This window comes from Schistocerca gregaria, chromosome 9, assembly GCF_023897955.1.
Source record: "Schistocerca gregaria isolate iqSchGreg1 chromosome 9, iqSchGreg1.2, whole genome shotgun sequence".
Lineage (NCBI taxonomy): Eukaryota > Metazoa > Arthropoda > Insecta > Orthoptera > Acrididae > Schistocerca > Schistocerca gregaria.
In genome coordinates, this window is record NC_064928.1 from 110,898,981 (window position 1) to 110,923,382 (window position 24,402).

The window sequence follows — 24,402 nt, forward strand, 5'->3', positions numbered from 1 at the left end:
TCATTTAGTGAATGGCCATTACTGTTGTCTACTTCCGGTCATTATTGCTTATTTGAACTTGCACAACACAGGTCATTCAGAGATTATGATTCAGTTCATCTTGCAGATATCGTGATCGCAAATTCCTCTAATTGTGGCTGTCTTGCCATAGTAATCTATGCACATTTTGCCATAAGCATAGTTGATTGCCACAGTCATTTTGAAACAAATTTTGTTTGATTGTCTCGTTGCAGTGGACTTCTTTGATAGTTTCACGGCGGAGCTACTGATGGAAACTCAGCACAATTTATATTTGGCTTAAACCCAACAGCTGACATTGCAAACAAAACTGTTTTAACACGTCGACTGCTGCATCCTTAGTGATGTATGCCTAACCAGCCGGCCAAGCACACGGCATCAATTATGCAGTTCTGCTATGGCCACCAGGAGCTGCATGGCAGTGGACATGTTAAAGAGTGAAACGAATTTTTATGCTTTTGGATACTTCCAAACTGTTAAAAATGCAGCAGCAATAAATAATATAGATTTGGGTTTATCCAAAAGTACAAACATATCACAACTGCGACTGCATTAAATTAGCAAAATTTTAACTATTAAAAAAAACACATGTTACGGGAAAGACCTCTTTAAAGCACAGTACTCAGTTTATCCCCTTTTAGATTTAATAATGGCCTACCTTTGTAGTGCACACAGGCACAACATAATGTTTCCGCGTCAAGTCAGCAAATTCTGCCTAAATATCGATTCTTGATTATGTCTCATCCGGATGTCTATATTTGTTGGGGACACACTCTATTACACTCCATCCCTGACAATCCATTGGATTTGAATCGAGGCTGTTGGGAGGCCAAAACTGCAGACTAAAAAATGTTACAATTATTTGGCTTCCAGGTGTTGTGCTACATGGTATCTGTGGCTCAGTACAGCATCTTACTTAAAAACTTATGGAATTCGAGAAGCCACTGTTTCTATCCACAGTTTCTAAGTACTGTAAGTAACATTCAAATAAACTTACGTGAGAGTTTCTTAAGTGGTACATGGTCCTTGCCAAGCGCAAACCTTAGCACGTTTAGACTGACAGGGATCTTTCGTTCTGCCAACGGGAACACCCCATGAATCGTGTCCATAACAGTCATTTAAACAGTTGGTTTTTGCGTCAACCATAAAAAAATCTTATCTTCAGATAAGAATCCAATTCCCCGTGTGACAGCATTCAATGTACAGGGTGATTATAATTAAACTTTCGAAACGCTGTAGAAATAACCCCACTGGTCAGAATGACGTAAAATTGCAACGGAATATTACCGGCGAAGGGGAAACACGTACGGCAGAAGAAAAAAATAATGTGAAAATTGATAAATGGCTCTGTATGTGTCAGAATACTGAGACTTCCTGGCACATTAAAACTGTGTGCCCGACCGAGACTCGAACTCGGGACCTTTGCCTTTCGCGGGCAAGTGCTCTACCAACTGAGCTACCGAGCAAGACTCACGCCCGGTACTCACAGCTTTACTTCTGCCAGTACCTCGTCTCCTACCTTCCAAACTTTACAGAAGCTCTCCTGCGAAACTTGCAGAACTAGCACTCCTGAAAGAAAGGATACTGCGGAGTCATGGCTTAGCCACAGCCTGGGGGATGTTTCCAGAATGAGATTTTCACTCTGCAGCGGAGTGTGCACTGATATGAAACTTCCTGGCAGATTAAAACTGTGTGCCCGACCGAGACTCGAACTCGGGACCTTTGCCTTTCGCGGGCAAGTGCTCTACCAACTGAGCTACCGAAGCACGACTCACGCCCAGTACTCATAATGACTTTCGCCATGACTGTTTCAATGCAGGATCGCGCTCTGCTTGCAAAGCTATATTATAAGAATGATGACTGTGCACACGTCGCTCTGCAGAAGTTCCGGAAACCAAAGGGTTTGCAAAAAGGCGTCGGTCCGATGACTGCCGTGGGTTGGGAGAAAATGATTCGGAAATTAGAGACGACGGGTTCCTTTGGTGTGCAACGTTGTAGACGGAGTAAATGAATTGATACGTCAGTGGGGCAGTGGCCACAGCAGTACGGGAGGAGACGAGTGGTTGTGCAAACGTGTAGTGCACTGAGAATTGCTCGAACATTGGAAATATCCGTCAGCACGATGTGTAAAATCCTATTAAACCTCCTCCTTTGCTATCCATTTAAAGTTAACCATGTGCTTTCTGTTGACCCGTCAGCAAGAGAGATCTTTGCTTCAGAATTTCTTGCTTGCATGAAAGTGGACAATGATTGGCCGTGGAAGATTCTGTGGACAGACGAAGCCCACTTCCATCTGACAGGATATGTCAATACACAGAATTGTCGAATATGGGCAACGGAAAATCCACATGCAGATCAACCAGTACCACTTTATCCTGATAAGGCCACTGTGTGGTGCGGTTTTATCGTCATTTGTCATTGGGCCATATTTTTTTGAAGAGAGAGGTGCTTCTGGTCCCGTTACCTATACCATAGCTGGTAAGCGCAATGAGTGTCTTTTGCGCAACCACGTCATTCCAGCTCTCCAACAGCGTGGATGTGACCATTTTTAAGCAAGATGGCGCAACTCCGCACATTGCAAATCCAGTTAAGCAGCTGCTGAAGGGCCATTTCAGAAATGCTAGAATTATCAGCCGCCATTTTCCTACAGCCTGGTCGTCAGCAGTACGGGATGAATCCCGTGATGTCTGGCTGTGGGGATATCTGAAAGATGATATGTTCAGTGTGTTCCGATTGCAAACTTAGGTGCTGAAGGCACGCATTAGGCAAGATATTCTGAACGTGACCCTGGAAACACTTCGATCAGTTGTGGAACATGTTGTTTCACGATTTCAACTTGCTGCAGAAAGATGTGGACAGCATGTTGAGCATGTTTTGCGCCAGTCACGCGGAAATTAATAATTCGATTTGATTTTGATTGATACTGTTTATGAGGTTTTTGGACTCAGGACAATTAAAAACAGATTTTTCCCATTCGTCGTGAAATGACGTTGCTGTGGTGGATAGGTTTATGTAACTACACTGGGACACCCATGCACACTAAATAGCACGGTTCGTTTAACGTCAAATTTACACCATAAACATTGTTGTATGATTCATTTGTTATTTGTAGTCCACCACTATTAAATTATGGTCCGTCCCTGGTAGCTGAGCAGTCAGTATGACAATGTCATACCTAACGGCCCGGGTTCGATTCCCAGCTGGGTTGGAGATTTTCTGCGCTCAGGGACTGGGTGGCGTTTTATCCTAATCATCATCATTTCATCCCCATCGACACGCAAGTCGCCGAAGTGGCGTCAACTCGAAAGACTTGCACCAGGCGAACAGCTTACCCGACAGGAGGCCCTAGCTCAAATAACTCTGAGCACTATGGGACTTCTGAGGTCATCAGTCCCATAGACTTAGAACTACTTAAACCTAGCTAACCTGAAGACATCACACCCATCCATGCCTGAGGCAGGATTCGAACCTGCGACCATAGCAGCAGTGCGCTTCCAGAGTGAAGCGCCTAGAACGGCTTGGCCACAGCAGCTGGCTCGGCCCTAGCCACACGGCATTTACATTAAATTATGCTTACGGCGCCATCTATTGCTACAGTTTGTAGCTATTTATTTTTCTTCTTCCATCTCCAGAAGTGGTTTCCGCATAGCCTGTTTGGCCAGCCTGTCGGCAAGTTCATTGCCTGGGATGCCGACGTGTCCTGGGGTCCACACAAACACCACTGAATGACGGGACCAGTCCAGGGCATAGATGGAATCCTGGATGGACGCTTCCAAAGGATGGCGAGTGTAGCACTGGTCGATAGCTTGTAGGCTGCTCAAGGAGTCAGTACACAGAAGAAACGATTCCCCGGGGCATGAATGGATAGTGCACGAGAGATGGCCACCAGCTCTGTAGTAACACTCCAGCCATCGGACGAGGTATGCTTTTCGAAATGGCCTCTGTGGACGTAGGTGAAGCAAGTATGACCATCAGCCATCGAGCCGTTGGTGTGAACCACTTCAGAGCCCTGAAACACGTCAAGAATCGAGAGGAAGTGACAGCGAAGAGCGGCAGGCGTAACCGAGTCCTTAGGGTCATGCGAAAGGCCCTGACAAATCTGCTGCCTAGGTGTACACCATGAATATGTATGCGGACGGACCTGGATGGGAGGCGGTAAAGGGAAGGACTCCAGTTCAGACAGAAGGGATCACACACGAACTGTAATTGTTAGCCCTGACCTGGTTCACCGATGTGGGAGATGAACTGGCACAGGTGGAAAAAGGAGGCAGTAATTCGGATGCTCAGAGAACTACGAATGTGTGCAATGTAACTGGCGAGCAGTTGTGCACGTCAGACCTGCAATGGAGGGACTCCAGTCTTCACCAGGACACTGGTCACCAGACTCGTTCTAAAAGTTCCCGTCGCTAGGCAAACGCCACAGTGGTGCACTGGTTCGAGTACATGCAACGCTGAGGGCGCTGCCGAACCATAAACCACACTCCCATAGTCAGGGTGGGATTGAACAAGGACTTTGTAGAGCTGCAGCAGAGTAGAGCGATCTGCACCCCAGTTGGTGTTGCTGAGAAAGTGGAGGACATTGAGGTGCTGCCAGCACTTCCACTTAACATGACAAAAGTGAGGAAGCCAAGTCAATTGGGCATCAAAAACCGGTCCTAAGAATCGATATGTCTCCACTACAGTGAGTGGATCTTCATGAAGGTAAAGTTCTGGTTCTGGATGAGCAGTAAGATGCTGACAGGAGTGCATGACACATAACTTAGGGGCCAGAAACTGGAAACTGTGGGCGAGAACCCATGACTGCGCCTTGTGGATGACTCCCTGGGCACCACTGCTGGCAGAGCAGTACAAAATGCAGAAGTCATCTGCATACAGAGAGGGTGAGACAGACGGCCCTACAGGTGCTGCTGGACTGTTAATGGCCACTAAAAGTAGTGATACACTCAATACAGAGCCCTGCAGGACGCCATTCTCCTGGATATAAGGGGGAACGATGGGAGGCACCAACTTGTACACAGAAAGTACAGAGCGTCAGGAAATTCTGGATAAAGATCTGAAGTGGGACTCTGAGACCCCACCTGTATAATGTGGCAAGGATATGATGTAGACAGGTGGTGTCATACGCTTTGCATAGATAAAAAAAGACGGCAACAAGGTGTTGGCGTCTGGAAAAGTCTGTTCGGATGGCCGACTCGAGGGACACAAGACTATCAGTGGTAGGGCAACCCTGGTGGAAGCCGCTCTGACATGCAGCCAGTGGGTCACGTGATTCTAGGACCAAACCCAACTACCGACACACCATATGTTGCAGCAGCTTACAAATAACGTCGGTGAGGCTGAAGTGGGTTTTTGTCGGGTTTGAGGACTGGAACGATGGTGCTCTCCTGAGATTGCAATGGAAAGACGCCACCGCACCACATCCAGTTGATGACAAGGAGATGGCGCTTGTACTCAGATGATAAATGTGTAATCACCTGACTGTGGATCTGATCCGGCCCAGGAGCTGTGTCAGGGCAATATGCAAGGGTGCTGAGGAGCCCCCACTCTGTACATGGGGCGTTATAGGGTTCACTGTGGCGTGTAGTGAACGAGATTTTCCCTTCCATCCGCCGTTTGTGGGTGCAAAAGGCTGGGGGGTAGTTCTCTGGCACAGAGGCCCGAGCATAGTGCTCAGCAAAGTGCTCGGCAATCGCGTTCGTTTGCACCGGTACGTAGCACGCCATTAATGGTAACACCAGGGACACCTGTTGGGGTCTGGTACCCAAATAGCTCTGATCTTCGTCCACACTTGGGAAGGTGACGTATGGCACCCAATGGTCGACATCTCTCCTAACACTCCTTCTGTCGTTTTATAAGCTCGTGTACACTGGCATGGAGCCACTTAAAGGCTATCAGATGCTGTAAGGAAGGGTGTCGCTGTAGATCTCGCTGACGCTCTAATTGCCTCAGCGACTTCTGGTGACCACCAAGAAACTGTCTTTCGCCAGGGGCACCCTAAAGAGAAGGGGATCGCATTTTCTGCTGCAGCGATTGTGATAGTCACTTGCTCAACCATCATCATATCGATGTTACCATGTGCGGTAGAGTCAATGGTGACATCAGACGTATGTTTCCCAGTCCGCCTTGTTTAAAGCCCATCTGGCTAGGCGTCCATGGGCCTGACGCAGGGGCAGTGACTGGAAGATGGGGGAAGTGGTCACTACTACACAGGTCGTCATGTCTTCTCCAGTGAATAGATGGGAGAAGTCCTGGGCTGCAAATTGATAAATCAATGGCTGAGTAACTACCTCATGCCACATTGAAATGTGTGGCGGTGACAGTATTTACGAGGCAGAGGTCGAACTGAGACAGTAAAGTTTCGACATTTCTACCTCGGCCAGGAAGCACGGTGGCACCCCACAAGGGGTTATGGGTATTAAAATCTCCCAAAAGTAGGGAAGGTTTATGGAGTTCATCAGTCAGTACAGCTAATACATTCAGGGGTACTGCACCACTTGGAGGAAGACATACATTGCAGACAGTTATTTACTGTCGTCCTTTTCTAACAGCCACAGCTTCAAGAGGGGTTTGAAGGGGCACAGTTTCACTACAGACTGAGTTTAGGACAAACGCATACTCCACCCGACACTCGATTATAGTCGCTACAGTTCCTCTAATATCCCTAATAGGCACGAAGGGCAGGGGTCCACATTTCTGCGAACCAGGCTTCCTGGAGGGCAGTGCAGAAAGCAGGTATAAAACTAAACAGTTGCCGTAGCTCAGCCAGGTGGTGGAAAAAAACCGCCGCAATTCCACTGGAGGATGGGTGCCATTGCACGTTCCTTGTTCTTGGGCATGGTCTTTTTCGATTTCTCATGCTGTTCCTTGAGTTTTCCTCGGTGGGCAGACTTTATTGTATCTCTCTCCAGAACTGAGGATGAGCGTGAAGACCTATGACCAGCTGCTTTTTGGCTATTCAGGCACTAGCAGAAACCAGGGAAGGGAGTGACCCAAGGGACCCCTTCCTACTGAGAGGAGTCGAAGACACGTTACGCTTCTCTGGATCAAAAGTGGGGACTGAAATCCGTTATGGTGGTGGTGGTGGTGGTGGTGGTGGTGGTGGTGGTGGTGGTGGTGGTGGTGGTGGTGGTGGTGGTGGTGGTGGTGGTGGGGAGGGGAGGGGGGAGGGGTGTTGCTCCTGAAGTAGGTGGTGCAGGAGCAACAGGGAGGGAAGTGTACCCCATTATTAAGGGGGCACATGTAGTCTCCCAGTTCTGAGAGGTGACAGGACTTTGAGGAACTGATAGGGGGAGGGGGGGGGGGGCAGAACTGTTCTCGTAGCAATGGTGCATGAGGAGTTCATAGCCACAAGATGTGAGCACTCCAATTTCCTCTTAGCCTCAGCATAGGTCAGTTGGTCCAGGGTCTTTTATTCCATGATTTTCCTCTCTTGCTGTAGAATCGGCAGTCTGGCGAGCAAGGTGAATGATGCTCTCTTCAGTTGACACAGATGGGAGGCATGGACATGCTCAATCTCGACAGGTGAGTCTGGAAGTACAGTGGGAAGACATATGGCCAAACTTCCAGCACTTAAAGCACCACATTGGGGTAGGGATATATGATTTGACATCACAGCACTCCACCATAACTTTGACCTTCTTGGGCAATGTGTCATCCTCAAAGGCCAAGATGAAGGCACCAGTGGCAACCTGGTTATCTCTCGGACCCCAATGGACCCTGTGGTGTCACAAGGCTTAGGCCTTTCCCACCCCTCATTAAATCGACCAAGACTTACACGAATAATTGTAAGAACAGTTATTATTCTTTCTCTTTCCTGTCACAGACGTTATGTCTGGTTAAAAATGGAAAGTGACACAGACCTTGATCAAGCGTGACTTCCTTTTAACTGTACGCTATATGTTACATTGCATTTAGGAACTTTCGGGTAATTGAACATGTATCAATAATTACAGATTTCTGTAGTTGTATATATACGTTTGGATATAGCTGTATTGCGTGGTATGACTCCTGTAGTTTATAGTACAATTGGTATAATGTCAACTTTATCCTGATGCCACGTGCCCTTGACTTCCTCAGCCAGTTGGATGTATTTTTCAGTTTTTTTTCCTCCCGTTTTCTTCTGTATATTTGTTGTATTGGGTATGGATATTTCAATTAGTTGTGTTAATTTCTTCTTTTTATTATGAGTATGATGTCAAGTTTGTTATGTGGTGTTGTTTCATATGTTATAATAGTTCTGTTCCAGTATAATTTGTATTCATCATTCTCCAGTACATTTTGTGGTGCATAGTTGTATGTGGGAACGTGTTTTATTACTTTATGTTGTCAGGCAAGTTTTTGATGTATTATTTTTGCTACATTGTCATGTCTTCTGGGGTATTCTGTATTTGCTAGTATTGTACACCTGCTTGTGATGTGATCTACTGTTTCTATTTGTTGTTCGCAAAGTCTGCATTTATCTGTTGTTGTATTGGGATCTTTAATAATGTACTTGCTGTAATATCTGGTGTTTATTGTTTGATCCAGTATTGCAATCATGAATCCTTCTGTCTCACTGTATATATTGCCTTTTCTTAGCTATGTGTTGGATGTGTCTTGATCGATATGTGGCTGTGTTAGATGATATGGGTGCTTGCCATGTAGTGTTTTCTTTTTCCAATTTACTTTCTCTGTATCTGTTGATGTTATGTGATCTAAAGGGTTGTAGAAGTGGTAATGAAATTGCAATGGTGTAGTCTATGTATTTATATGTGTGATTGCTTTGTGTATTTTGCTAGTTTCTGCTCGTTCTATAAAGAATTTTCTTAAATTGTCTACCTGTCCATAATGTAGTAAATAAAATAGAAGGAAACTTCCACATGGGAAAAATGTTAAAAACAAAGATTCCAAGACTTACCAAGCGGGAAAGCGCCCTCCCCCCCCCCCCCCCCCCCTCCCATGGTAAGTATCTCCGCTCCCGGGATTGGAATGACTCCTTACCCTCTCCCTTAAAACCCACATCCTTTCATCTTTCCTTTTCCTTCCCTCTTTCCTGACGAAGCAGCCACCGATTGCGAAAGCTCGGCGGGCGGGCAGGCGGGCGGGCGGGCGGGCGTGCGTGGCGTGTGTGTTATTTTATTATGCCTGTCAACCGGCGCTTTCCCGCTTGGTAAGTCTTGGAATCTTTGTTTTTAACATATATGTACATAATGTAGGTTTTTCATGTCGATAAATCCCCTTCCTCCTTCCTTTCTGCTTAATGTTAATCTTTCTGTTGCTGAATGTATGTGATGTATTCTATATTTGTGGCATTGTGATCGTGTACTATTACTATTACGTTCTTTAAGTTGTTTTTGGGTTTTCAGAAATACTGTGGGAAGAAAGTTTATGTTGCAGATAACATGGAAGACGTTGCCCAATGATCACCACGAAAGTTCGACGTGGTGGCAAGTGGGCAAGGAATAAAACGAATGCTGCAAACTGCTGCAAACTACTGCAAGCCATGGAAGAGACTGGGCCACGAGGGCGTCGAGCTTCCTAGGTCGTTGTTGGACGACGTCAAAGGAAGAGATATTCTGCTTTCTCTTTGTAAACAGATCGAGTCTTGAAAGGTTCATGTAAAACACATAGGCGGGTGACATTAGGTGGGACCCGATGCCTGTAATACTTCCATAGTTATTAAAAAGTTGTTAAATGGCAAAAACCAATAGTTCATCATTTATATCGACAAAAAGTAGTAAAGATATAAGAAAGGAAGAGTTATGACGCCAAAACGAAAAGTGATACTTCGCTCAGCAACATAGAAGGATGTAAACAGTGGGCGTGTCATGGTGAAAACAAATCAATTGATGAAATAGTAAGTCTGTAATTAAGCATAAAACCACGTAACCTCTAGCTAGTCTAGATTGGCGTGCAGCTCATCGTCACAATGCAAAAGATGGTCCCTGTGGAAGATAATACCCTGGACCATATTTAAGCTCTTATGAGGCATGATGGGAACAGAAACATCCCCCAAATTGCCAAAAGCGAGTCATGTCCGCGACTGGCCAGAGTATGCTGTTTTTATCAAAACTGACCAAGAGTACATTTTGGACAAGCCCTCCAACCTCCTCAAACTTGTCCACCAAATGCTCCACAAAAAACAGACTTCATGGACATGAAAGATTCCCATCAACTCTCGTACATACAAGGCACTGGGGCGAATTATCTTCACTGCCATCCTTAGCCTGGTGTTCCTACCATGGTGTGGCCAGGGAGGTGAACAACGTGGGGTCATATTTCTTAGCATTAGAGTTTGCCCGCTTAGAGACTGCTGGTGGCAGACCACCAGCAAGAGATGATGTACTACGCTTCATGGGGTGTCATCTGCCCTGATGCCACACACTCCAACCAGGGACCCTCCCCAGGGGTGCCACCTGGCAGGATGGACATTGCCGGGAGTCCCGATGCCCCAAGGAGACAGGCATCTACTCCATCTATTCCTTGGCATTGTGGGGAGTTAACAGAGCAGCCATCAGCAGAGCAATCCCTGTGTTGTCAAGGGGCTACAACCAACAGGATACATGCCAGCCCTACCACAACAGACTGGCTGCAGTGCTGAATATGAGGTACAAAGGAGTCCACAGTCATCGTCCGTACAGAAAGTGACAGTGCATCGTGCATGGTGGAAAACACACCCAGGAAGGTGTCCTCGCCCAAGAGATGGAGAATGGGTGAGATTGCAATGCGACGACAAGAAAGTGGGCTAAAGATCTCAATGCTCAATGCACAATGCACCATGTAAGGTTCCCTTCCCCAACTGGCTACCTCTTCAGGAAAATTTTGAAAATGGAGGTCGAACCCTACGAGGGACTATCACATAAAGGCCAAAATGTGAGAGACTCTTTTTAATTAATAATGACAGGCAGGAATAACTCTGGCCTATTCTTACCCCTGGACCCTCAGGGTGGGTGGGGGAGGGGTTCCAAGATGACAGGCCCATTTTCACGCAACCTGCATTTACCGAGGCGGGTGTAGTGAGAGTGAGGATGGATTGTCTTACCTCTCCTGGCTACCACTGTCAACAGGTCTCAATATCACTGAGCCTTTGTCTTCTACTTTGGAGAGGAGGGTGTGATCGCCATCCACATCAGTCACTCTTATATGAACTTGCCGCTACGCTGAAGGAAGAATGAGAGAAGATTTCCTTGAAAACCATACAGAACCTTTATCTATTCCGCATTGACTGGAAGCCATTTTGAATGCCGCCGGGTTTGCTGCATTATATTAGACATGGTAGAGAGCTGTGTTGCATTGTGTTTCGCTTGCGATGTTTCCGTATTTTGCCCAGCCCCTATATCATGTTAACAATGTTTGAAACTATATCTTTGGAAAAATGTACATCACCAGATTGAAAAATTTCACTTGAATTACATTATACTTAGATGCAAAGCAGTGAAACTACTTTTATATTTCTCTCTCATTTGCCTTGTTTTATTTAATAAAAAAGGAAAGAAACTAAGGAAAACCAGCAAAAAGACAAATTGGAGAAAATTTCAGTACACACTCATGATTGACAATAGTTTATTTTTAATTTTTCACATGTAACAATACAAAAACTGACTACATACAAATATTCATATAGGAGACAGTATCATAGACAAACCTTAAAATCTGTCACATTTCACTTTAATAAAATGTAGTTTTAGATGTGTGTATAATATATATATATATTTTATATATTTTAAAAGTACTGAACAAAAATTGCTTCAAGGACCTGCCTTTGTTGCATGTATTAAAAAAGTCTAGTTAGAGGAGATTACAGTCACAATGGACTTTAGCTTAATGTGAGGCAATTATGGAACAAGTGAAACCAAATCTGCCATCATCTACAGCATTTGTTGCAACATAAAGCTGTACCATTATGTGATACCTTTCAGTCTTATATTGCGATGATTAGAGTTGAAATGAACCACCTACTGTCACAATGTTTGAGGAACGTTAAGTGACAAACTATTGGTGGGTCTTCTCTTTAACATGACCAGATACTTTTTTCCTTTAAACTTTTCACTTCATGTAAACAGGAAAATAATTTTATTCCATAATTTGTCACATATACACAACGACACATTCATACAGTTTCTGTTGGTGTATTTGAGCAACACCCAAGCATGTTAACACTTGAGTGAGAAGCTTCACTTGTTCCAGAACCACATGTAGAAACTAAAACTGTAATGAATTATTTTTATTTACTCAAAAAAAATTAACACTTGTTTGGTAGTGGTAATGGATTATAACCAAGATAAGTAATGCAAAGAATGCCATAGCAACTTTATAAACAGGACAGGAAGTTGTTCTGTCTTTCGATAATAAAACCACATTATGAAAACTTACAGGCTTATTATATGAACAGACCATCAGTGCACTGAAATTCGGAAAGAGAAGGGATTGTCACAAAATGAAGGGACATGATAACTATAGATAGCCACCACATGTATTCATTTACTGCATCTCTGCAGAAAGGGTTATACACAGCCCACATCGAGGTTATTTTTTAAATCTTTAGGAAAAGACATACTGTATACAGTCACCATAAAGACTACACTATTAAATGATTTTAGGAGGTTTCTAAAGCAAAAACCTCTAGTACAGTGATTACACGGATTACTAATTTCAGTCTAGAACATGCATTCTTTGACATGCTTTTAAGCACCTGTCCACAATAAATTAACACTAAACAGGAAGAGAAAACTAGCTTATGCCGACATTGAGAAACAGGATTCTTAACACTTACTGAGAACTCTCAAACAGGCAAACAATGGAGAGGGGACCTATTATTGGCATACATACAACATTTAAAAGGTTATCTTCGCATTCTCTGCTAACTAAACATACGAATGAAAGCTGCCTGAGATTTCCACTATCACATTAAATTGAACAGGAAAAATGTTGACAAGAAAAAGCTGATTTGTTCATGTAATGACAGTTTGCGACCACACCTAAGGCCAGGTTCTCATTCAAAATGGGCAAAAACTCGATTTTTTGTATTTTCAGTTTTTGAAAGGTGAATGTCTAGAATGTTGGGACAATTTTTTTTTAAAATCTGTGTGATACAAAAGTTTCAACAGCCAATTGTTTGAAGCAGCGTCACGACTGCTGTGGAACGCTCGCAGCTAGAGATGCCCGAGACAGGTAGAAAACAAGTTGTGATATGACGAACATTCACCAAATTATTTATATTTGAGTAGGCATGCTAACATAACAGCCACAAAAGCTGACAAATGTGTGCAGGCTGCCAAACACAATATATCCAGCTAGCCCAGATCCACTTTTCTTGTCACGAAGAAGGAGGCAATTGCTCTCCAAGAACAATTTGAGTTAGAGGAATGGTTGGTATAGAGTCCTGGAATTGCAAACAAAACCTAAGAAAGTAAGTAAGTAGGTAGGTTGGTAGGTAAGTAGGAGTAAATGGTTAAATTTTGGTCGAAACAGTTTGTGGTTTGCCATACTGGATTAGCCATTTAAAAACCTGAAAATTACCTTCAGATGAGTGTTCAGCGAGATCAAAAATCTTTAACAACATGCAGTTTAGCAAATTGAACTAATAATACATATAAAAGTTTTCCCTAAACTTTAAACATGGTTTTTCTGAGAAATGGTGTTTCAAAACTGTGTGCAGCATAAAATAAGAACGGTTCAACCTATTAACTTCTATCTTTGACCCCAAAGAATAAACACTTTCTTGGGAGCTTACACCTACAAACATGAAATTTGTTTAATGTTAACTATTTTTGTTAAGCCTTAAAGAATGAAACAAAACCGCAAAAATAAGCTCCATGTTTGAGGTAATACCATATCATTAAATTTAAGGTTATTTCATTGTGGTTAGGTATAAGCTCCCCTAAATTTAATGCAGTATTGACTGATGTTATCCACTTTTGATTTCAGACAACTCCTGAGGGGGTACACTGCATGCAGTCTGTTACATCAAACTCTCAGATCCTTGATCAAATTAAATCTTAATTACAGGTGTCATTTTGTTTTTGCACTGAAAATCTAAAATAAAGTTCATACTATGATCAATCATAATCCCTAAACAGACCCTTTGCAGGTCTTTTCATTGTTTCAAAAAAAATTCCAAACTTTTGCTATTTTTGCTCATCTGAATGAGACCCTAGGCTTAAGTATGGTACACGTAAGTAATATTGTTGATGTGATGCACCACTGATTCTTCCCTTTTGTTTTTATCTGTTAAATGCAGTCAGCCAAAGTGCATTACCTATGTGGTTAAATAAAGTCAGAGTCAGACAAGTAATTTTGTGAAAGTGCTTCATTGTGTGCTGACCTCTAAATTTTTGTCATCCATTACCGTGACACTGTTACAAAACTGTTAAGACCCACTACCCTGGATAATCATACACCTACTCCACACCAACATAATTTACACACAGAAAATATTTTAAGAGAATTTTGTCATTGGCTAAATTATTAGTGCATTATGGGGTCCACAGACAAGTAGCCTCGAATCACACTAACAATCCTTAATAAAATAAAAAAATTAAGAAAATGCTCCTGAATCAGTGTATATAGTATCAAGGAATATCAGATGTAATGTGGATGTAAGTATTTGATGTTCCATGAAAAATGGAAGTCAGAGGGGGTGGGGTGGCATGCGCGAGGTTTAACTTTCTTTTTTTAATTAAGACTTTGGTAGCAAAAAATCACACCAGGTTCTGACCATCCTAGCCTTATTTTATTTGTCACTTCAAACAATAAAATTAACAAGATTTACATTTAAGTTAAATTATGTCATCTCTTGTTTGCCAATCATTTCTGCAAATTTATTTAAAATGCTACTCGATTTATCTCTGCATATATAGTCAGGTTGACATCCCCAGTTTTATCAAAATTGGACAAATTTGCTACTGGGAGTCACCCGCAATTATTGATACAGAATATTTGTTGCTGTTTTTATTAAAAAATGACAGATTTCAGGCAATGTTGTCCACCTTCAGATATATGATATGTTAAACAATAAAAATAAAGTACAATTACATTCTAATCTTGGGTTTACAATGTTACATAGCTAAAAAATTTATATCTTTTTGCAATTCTCCTGCTGCCACCATGTGGCAGCAGGAGAACACACTTAGATGTTATTTGAATTTTCAAGCTTTCGGAACCAGTGGCTCCTTCTGCTGGCAGATGAATTTAAGGGAAAGGAAGAGAGATGAAGGTAAGTCTCCCCTGATCTACAGTTCTGGGCAATATTTCCAAACTCTCCCTATTTCCGAAACATCACCAGTCTTTTCCTTCAACCCTCTTCGTTACCCGTCAACTCTTTTGCCAGATGAAGGACTCACTAGTTCTGAAAGCTTGCAAATTTAAACGGGTTTACATGAGTGTTCGCCTGCTGCCACTTTGTGAATATAGTTTTTGTCTACCGAATAACATTATATTTTCAAAAATTATTTTAGTTAAAATATGTAAGATATACAAAATATGTAAGATATACTAAATATATCAACAACTACAAGATATTGTGTTGTTCAACTTTTGTTTTGTAATCTGACACTTTTTTAGCTTTGTAATATTGTAAACACAGAATTAGAACCTCAGAGTATTTGTTTAATAAAAACAGATACAATGATGGGTGACACTGCCTGAAACTTATATTTTTCAAATAAAAATGGCAGTCAATAGACAAAACGTTAGTCTATTGACAATTTTTTTTTCTTTTTCAAACAGTTATATAATTTACCTTATCTTCTTTGTCAAAAGGTTGTCATCTAATACATAAAAGACAGAAATGTCAAGGAACTGAAACTTCCACTTGATAACAGCACATGCACCAGAAAAAACATGCAGTGAAGGGTATAGCAATGGAAAGAAAACTGGTATAAATAGCACCACAGGGCCAAAGAGATATCGGTCTGGTTGGAATCCACTGCAACACAAACATTCACTGTAGCTGATGGGGACAGAGTTGTCAAAATATTGTGCACATACATTTAATCAACCCTGCTGGACATGTACCTATCCACTGCAATAATCCTGCATCCATTGGCTTAATTTTTTCTTCCTCTGACACAGAGCTCATGAGACTGAGTATACACCCTTCTGCAGATGCACCTAACATTCCCCATCCGGCATCAGTCCACGAACAATGTTCCCATGTCATAGTAAAAAAACCTACTAGCATTGTCCCAGATCACTTCTGAATCAGTCTTCTAGTCAGGCCACAGACATTTTGCAGTCTATGGCCTAATAGTCACTTCTCTCTAGAGTGAGCTAAGCATGAAGTTACTTCAGAAATTTGAAGTGAATATCAGTGAAGGACATTGAACACATGACAAACTGCAAGCCATTAATTTTGCTATTACCACTAACAACACTACCACTATTATTAACATTATTACTATTGCAAACATTAACAGCCAACACAGATGATTAATGGTACCTTCCATTATATACATACACATTCTGATAATATAATTGACAACACCTGAATAGGTGAAACACACAGTTTAAAACAAACTGCAATATGAAACATCTAGATTACACATTTAAAGAGTCACACACATTTGAGAAACTTTTTTTAACACTAAATTGATCTCCAAAAAGCTTTGCAGTTAAAAATTCTTTTCCTGCGGACAGCAGCTGTCAGTTGAAATAAAAAAATTAAAATTTGAGCTTATTTGGTTCAGTCAGACAGTCACAAGCTCAATCAAATGAATTTAGTCATCTTCCCACAATACGTCCACCCCTGGGTAACAGTTACGAATTACAATTACTTGTTGCACATTTGCATTATAAGAAAAAGGTACTTTACAAATTACATCAGTCAAATGTACATTTCAAATGCACACTAAGTGTGTGCAGCCAGCCTGCACACACACACACACACACACACACACACACACACACACACACACACACACACACACACTTATAACGCACAGCAGTTTACAATGTTCTAGGCATCCACAACCTTAACACCTACATAAATCTTTTCTTCCTTCCATGCATCCTATAAGAACAATGGAAAAGTGTCCAACGATGTTTATTCATTTTATTATGGATATGATTACACAGCTGCAAACTATTAACATGGCTAAAAATGAGGGAACTGAAGCTGTACAAATGTCATTCTTTTTCCAGGACTACAGTGCAAAAGAAACTTACCGCGCAAATAATTGAAATGGATTTATGCTACAATTTCATATACAACACATAACAAGTGTTGCTGGTAAACATTAATTTAGCTCCAAGAATCTTGCCCTAAAGAAATTCAGTACAGCACGTAATAAGCCATCTATGCCTCTGATTTTATAACCATTGAGAAATTCGGACATTCATGAGAGTAAACTACTGAGGTAGTAGTATATTACCACCATTTCTCTGATTGGTCCAAAATATCTAACTAAAATTTCTATAGGTACAATGAAAATTAATTAACAAGATTCGGAAGACCTCTCATTTTCTTTACATTAAGGATGGATCCTACGAGATTAACCTTACAGTTCTACTGAGGGTAGGAACAACAAACAAAATGAAAGAAAGCAATCTTACTGACAATAGCTTTCAAAAGTTCTCTCTGGTAGAAGAGGTTCTGGAAGCAAGTTGATCCATTAGAAGTTTGGAAAGGAATTACTTTGTATTCAGAGTGTGCCTAGAAACAACTAACTATTGGGAAAGCATCAGCATCCACAACAAATACGTGCATGAGAAACTGCTACCCCAGGAGTAAAGGCCAACAGGAGAGAACATACCATTGGTTACTATGTACCCCTAGTCATAGTATTAACCACAGTATTCAGAAGAAAATTTAAAATCTTAGCAGAATGGCAGAAACTGATAGCCAATTCATGCACACACACACACACACACACACAATTTTCAATTCTCTGCATTAGTAAACACTACCACACAAAAATTCTTATCTTTTATAAATGTTTGGAATATTTTTTACTAATGATTTAGAATTTACTATGGCATAAATGCACTAAATTTGAAGTTTAATCTCAAACCTGTAAATTTTTGCACCAATCAAGAATGTGAACAATTTATGACCACCTGAATGCAGTAAACTGAAACCCAAAAATGTCCAGTAGTTTTTTAAAACAGAGTGGAAGCTCTGAAATGAGTTACTTAAACAAGAACAAATATTGTGACTGAAGATGGCACATTAGTACGACAGCCCATAATGAAATGTCTTCATAACATTTAGAAATAGTTTAAACTTGAGTGACTTGTGTAAGAGCCATTGAGATCAAACATATTGTCTGTACACCAATTGCTCAGTATAAAGCAGCTGAGAGACAGCATAGGAAATTGTCTACGGTCTCTTTACGTGCTTCAAGTCTGAAGTTTGTGCTGCCCATGTGCCACGTTTCTAACATTTTGGACAGATGGTTGGGGCATAGTGAACTCTAAAAATGGTGCCAGTGCCAGACACTTATTACAAGTGACTTCCTGTAAATGAATTATTGGTTGCAGAAAAACAAATCCTGGTGAACATCCATAGACTTGTGTATAGTAATGATATAGATGGTACAAGTACTGTCGGTGACAGGTAAAGAGTCTAAGAGTCATTAAATGTAGAAACTGATTTCCAAGATCAGCCCCATTCGGGATGACCTATCACAGCCACTGCCAGATGAGTTCTCAGAATGCTCACAAAAGACCACAAAATTAAAAGGAAAAACACTTTATCTCAACAGTAGGAACATTACAAGACCAACTAAAAGGCCTTTCTGTCAAGAATTGTTACAGGCAAGGAAACATGGGTGCATTGGATCTGGAAACAGAAAGAAAAAGGCTGTCACTAGAGCAACACAACCCACAACAAAAGAATATCAAAGCAGCTCCCTGTGCTGGCGAAAAATCGTGGTGACAGACTATTGGGATAGTGGTGATGACATTTTCGTGGATGTCTAGCAAAAAAGGTGAACCATTAATTCTGAGGTATATTTGAAGACTGGACAAACTAAAGAGACGAGGACAGCATAAATCATGCAGTGAGAACATGGCTACGAGCACATGACAAGAGCTCTTACTGAAAGGAAATACACGCTCTTACACAACAGGGCAGTAGAACGTAGAAAAACAGTACATGCAAGAAAAATATTGATATAATCTGGTGACAATATCAATCATTTAAGAACAAATATACTCTTCAGTTGAAACTTCTGGGCTGAGAGGCCGTGGTCTACCTATAAAATTTCCACCTGACATTTCGTCTCCATCTGCGGGAGACATCTGAGAGCAGTAGCCGGACGACCTCAGAAGATGTCTCCCGCAGATGGAGACAAAACGTGAGGTGGAAATTTTATAGGTAGATCACGGCCTCTCAGCCTGGAAGTTTCAACTGAAGACAACACCAACCGTGAAAGCCTACATTGTATGAACAAATAAACTGTTTGAAAGAGAAATGCGAGATGGCATTTATTGAGTGACCCTTGTATTAATTATTTTTCTCTGTTTCTCTGCACAGATTGGCATCAAATGTGGCACAGAGCTACAGTTTGTGCAATAAAGCATGCCATGGACTGATATCCATATATAAGTATAATAGTAACAGTATCTTCTTTGCCTAATTGCAGCAGGATAATTAAAGAGACTTTGTATAGATTACCTACAATTATGTTTCGGCTCCAATGAATCAGAGAGACTTACTTTTCAAAATTTCTGCACCAGTTACATTTTTCTGTGGGCACCACAAGAAACTTTAGTACCACATGGGTTTCCTCAGCATCTGTTCTCTAAATTTCTGCTCAGAGTTTAATATACTTCACTGCAGAGTACACAAACGAGATTCACTAGCACAACATAATGAGGTCGATGTACAACTGAAGTACTCCATGTAGATAATTTATTAAATTGTAAGGTCTACAACTATCAACTGGATTTCTATGCTCAGCTACAGCCCCCCCCCCCCCTCTCCACCACAGCCTCAAACTAAAAACAGCGATAGGTTAACATCCAAAGTAATGCTTTGCTCCCAATCCATAAAATGTCCAAATGTGTTTAAATCTACAGCCTGTTTTCCAGAGCCACTGTGCATTTCAAACTTCTATTGGATATTTAAATAAAAGCACTTTCAAGTGTTTCATTTTTACCTACTCCAGTATCACCAGTGTGGAAATTTGAGTTAATATTTCTCTTGTAAGAATGACAGCACATTACAGCTTTTTACCTCTCATGATGTCATTTTTACATTCAAATAGAAAATTTAATGCAAATACTCAACAAAGACTTTTGCACAGCTTCAAGTCTGTAGCCCATAGGTCAAGCATCCATGCAATATAAGGAAATGATTTTTTCATACTTTTCTGTGTTTAATGTAGAAACAGCCAAAAATAAAACCTATAGTTAATAAATTGAAAAAAATATGTAAATTACACAGGAAACTGCAGCTATGTAATCAGCCAGGTGCATGTAGCAGAAAAACTGCTAGGTCACCAATTATGCAAGCCAGAACAATTGTACAGATTTTGAATTATAAGCAATTTACATTTTCACACTGCTAATGAATCGTGAATTAAGTACACACTAAAAAATAACAGTCACTACAACTATGGCACATCACAATAGTACCATTACACGAAAACTTGTCTGTCCCAACACTAATAGCATTACAGGGCTCAGAATCACTGTTCAAACATCTCCAAATATTACAATAGTGGCAGTACTATGTACCACAGCCAACAATAATTTGCCTCCCTCCCCCTCCAGCCCGCCCCACCCGTTCACAAAAAAAAAAAAATAATTCCCCTTCAGTCGTTCCAAGACGCCTGCGTTTGGATGTAGTATAGACAATGGACTTTAATTCATAACGACACTCCATCTATATTTCAAAATTAAGGATATACAACTGAAACATTCACCTATTTAAGTATGCCTAATAAGAAATAAAGCACCAAATAAAAAGTTAACACATTGCATTTAAACCTCACTTGTCATATATGAAGGAAGTAACGAGTTTTATATAGGACTAATAATGGAAGAAATATCTGCCTCTTTCACCCCTTCTGTCAAATATAAACCACAACATTTACTGAAAAACATATGTAAATACTGTAAAAACAGCAGATATGTAGCAATGATAATGACCATATTGTTAAGAGCATGTGCACCTATACTTATCGGACACACAGTTGACTATTACAGGTTAATATTTACAATCTTTTTCCCACATTTAACACGCCTCTACCACATTTATGCGCAGATATAATGCTCCAAAGCTTCCCTTAATGTTATCAGTGAAGCAGAAAACAAAAACCTTTATGTGCCATTACTTTACTTATAATTGTACTATAGTGTTAGTTTTTTGCAAACCTGATTTACAGACCTCATTTTCTCCAAGGAAAATTATCTTTGTATACTGTATTAGGTGTATAATATACATGTATATAGGTCTCTTAATATTTAAATTGAACATTAAGTTGCAAAAAGATGTGAGTCAGTCTTATGAAAACAGTACTGTTGCGATCAGGAAATATCAAACAGCACAGGTACCAGTCACACCCCTCAAATACGGCTTTATGCCTTCAAAAATGTTATGCAAATCCCCTATACATTAGAGCCAATATGGTAAAGGAGCTTATTCAGTTCTTCTTTAGTTTGATAGCACAAAACACATTTAAGATTTAACCACCTTAGCCTGTAATCAGAAAGCAACACTGAAATGCAATGGAAGTTTTAACTCTTTAACAAAATTAAATCAAATCTGCCCTCAGCTAGAAGGTTTGTCTGTTAATTAACTTAAAAGACATCCACACACAACAGCTAAAACTTCCATAGCTAATAATTTGGCTTTTGTATAGCAAACTAACTTTACTATTTATTATTGGCTATTGCACATGGTGAAAAAAAGTTACTCTTATTTCTATTACACCTGAAGAAAAAAATTGAAACACACACACACACACACACACACACACACACACACACACACACACACTAAATAAAATTAATTCCTAGTTTCTAATAATCTGTGGAAATTATAGTAGCTACCACAGGTAGCATGGTCTACAAAACCAGCTCTGCTGGTTAAGTTTCAACCAGATTATAAGTAACATTTAACATGACCAGAGCTAGTTGTCACACTTTTTAAAGCCTCATATAATAAAAACAAGAGAATATTGGCCTTTTTGCCATGTTCTAAGCCACACATCCATACAAAATTATACAGTACATGCAAATACTTTGGGAACACACATGCAAACATCACCTTTGTTTTAACAATAATCCTCTGAAAGCACAAGTGATTTGTGGCTGTCCAAAATCCATGCACACAAAGCTACATTTTATAACTTTTGTAATGAAAAGTAAAAACACTGCTTCATGTGGGTCACTATCTGCAGCACTTTTGTCAGCAACATATGTAATGCTAGTACAAAACAACATTGTTAGCAGAACATCTAGTGCCAATGGAAGCAAATGTAAATTGTAATCCACTATTGACAAGAGTAACTGGAGACCGTCATAGATTAAGCCAGTTCGACAATCTGTTCTATCATTACCAAATGCTAGTGTAGGATTACTGGCATTTGTTTACAATGTCGTTGGTTGTCAGCATAATAATGGCTTTACTTCTGCCCAATTTGTAAAACTGTTCTCCAGCGAACAATTTATTATCTGTTAACTGGCTTAAATACAGGACAAACTCTACTGGACCATATGTGCAATATTACAGACACCAGTCAGGATCTGCGAGTGAAGCAATTACAGAAAAACCATCGACCACTGTATATATGATGCAGTCCCGGAGTGGATCCAGCCTAAATCTCTGTGAAGTCACTTTCTGCCACTGAGATTAGAAATTGCAGAGAAATTACAACTTGCATTGTCCCACCGAGACAGTATGACACGCTGCACGGAACAGAAGGAATTCAAAATAGAAATGGGAAGATACTTATGTGGTCTCAACAGGTAACCTTAGTTCTCACCATTGCCCCCCAGGGCGTGCTCTGTCATGCGGAGGCATAGCGACTCCAGGCGGGAATCCAGTTCTGTGTCATTCGCATCCACGTCTGTACGGACGTTTCTAACACACTCTTCCTGGCGTGCCTGCAGCTCCACTGGAGGCTGCGTAAACAAGCCTGTGAACGATGGAGGTGGGCCCGACGGGACGGGAGACGGTCGTGGCGGGGCGGCCGGCATCTGCCTCTGCTGCTGTGGAGGCGGCAGAACACACCTGACGCTTGGAACATGGACGGGCACTGGCAGGCTGGATGACTCTGCAGAAACCTGAACAAAGAAATATCTTATCAAAATTCATTGTGGGTATTATATCTGTAAGCTTATGCATAAGAAATATGTGGTGGTAACAAAGTTGTCCTGAGTGACAAAATCATCAGAAGTGATGTACCTTGAGTTGCAGACAGATTTCCTTTCAAGACTACTGACTGCTCTGAAGATCACTTCCAAGGAGAGTCCCCGGCAGTTTTTTCTTTGATTAGTCCCAAACAAGGACCCACCAGGATAAATGGCTTCAGAGTGTGAACCTTGACATCTTGACCTACATTCCGGTATAGATAATTTTGAAAAAGTTGATCCACCACTGGGGACCTCTCCTGACTAGTACCAAATTCAAAATTCACTTTCGTCAATTGACTTTTGTACCGATAACATTATACAGATGTTAAGCATTCATATTTATAAGGCAAGAGGTTGAAAACTGTTCGAAAGGTAAATACTAATGAAAATTTTTTAACCTATATATGATGAATACATCCTCCATTTTGTGCATGGGACAAAATGGATTAAGAGAAATATACAAACACCATCACATCAAAGTGATGAGAAGAGAAGAATTGACTTGGCAGGCAATATACATCTGAAACGACACTACCAAGAATTGCGTCCTGCAGAACAATAGATGGAACCAGAGGAAGATGAAGAGACAGTTAAGGATTAACATCAACATAAAATGGAAAAGCAGAGCAATCGACAAAGATGTCGGGGAGTCTTGCACAGCAGGCAATTGTCAATAATGCCCTTAAAACTAAAAACCATCCAAACAGGCCTCGGAAGGCCGAACGGTAACGGGTAGCTCAGTCAACAGGCGAAGGTCGCGAGTGAGTCACAGTTTTACTCTGCCAGGAAATTTTATCAGTAATGTATATTTACAATGGAATAAAAATTTATAGTAGTCCCCTTTTTCTGCAACCTTTTACAAACTGCGCACTGTTTTGTATCTTCCCACATCATAAGGCCCCCCCCCATCACAAAACTTTTTGATCATTGCTACAAATTGTTATCTTCAGTCCACAGACTGGTTTGATGCAGCTCTCCACACTAGTCCATCTTGTACAAGTTGTTTTTTTTTTTCATCTGCACAATTGCTGCAATCACGTCCATTTGAACCGGCATACTGTAGTAGTCACGCCTCCGTCTCCCTCTATAATTTTCATGTGTGTG

The 24,402-nt window shown here is 41.0% G+C and overlaps 1 protein-coding gene and 1 non-coding gene across 3 annotated transcripts in view; both read right to left on the reverse strand.

Moving 5' to 3' along the window:
• Positions 1-1,410: 1,410 nt before the first annotated feature.
• Trnas-cga (transfer RNA serine (anticodon CGA)) lies at positions 1,411-1,484 on the reverse strand. Its single transcript has one exon. It is a non-coding gene; the product is annotated as a tRNA-Ser (tRNA).
• Positions 1,485-13,911: 12,427 nt separating this feature from the next.
• The window catches only part of LOC126291689 (protein Smaug homolog 1), a 99,374-nt gene continuing 88,883 nt past the window's right edge, over positions 13,912-24,402 (reverse strand). For both annotated transcript variants that reach the window (XM_049985313.1, XM_049985314.1), the window contains exon 11: positions 13,912-23,229. In XM_049985313.1, the coding sequence (XP_049841270.1) occupies positions 22,918-23,229 (312 nt within the window). In that variant the 3' untranslated portion in view covers positions 13,912-22,917. The remainder of the gene's footprint in view (positions 23,230-24,402) is intronic.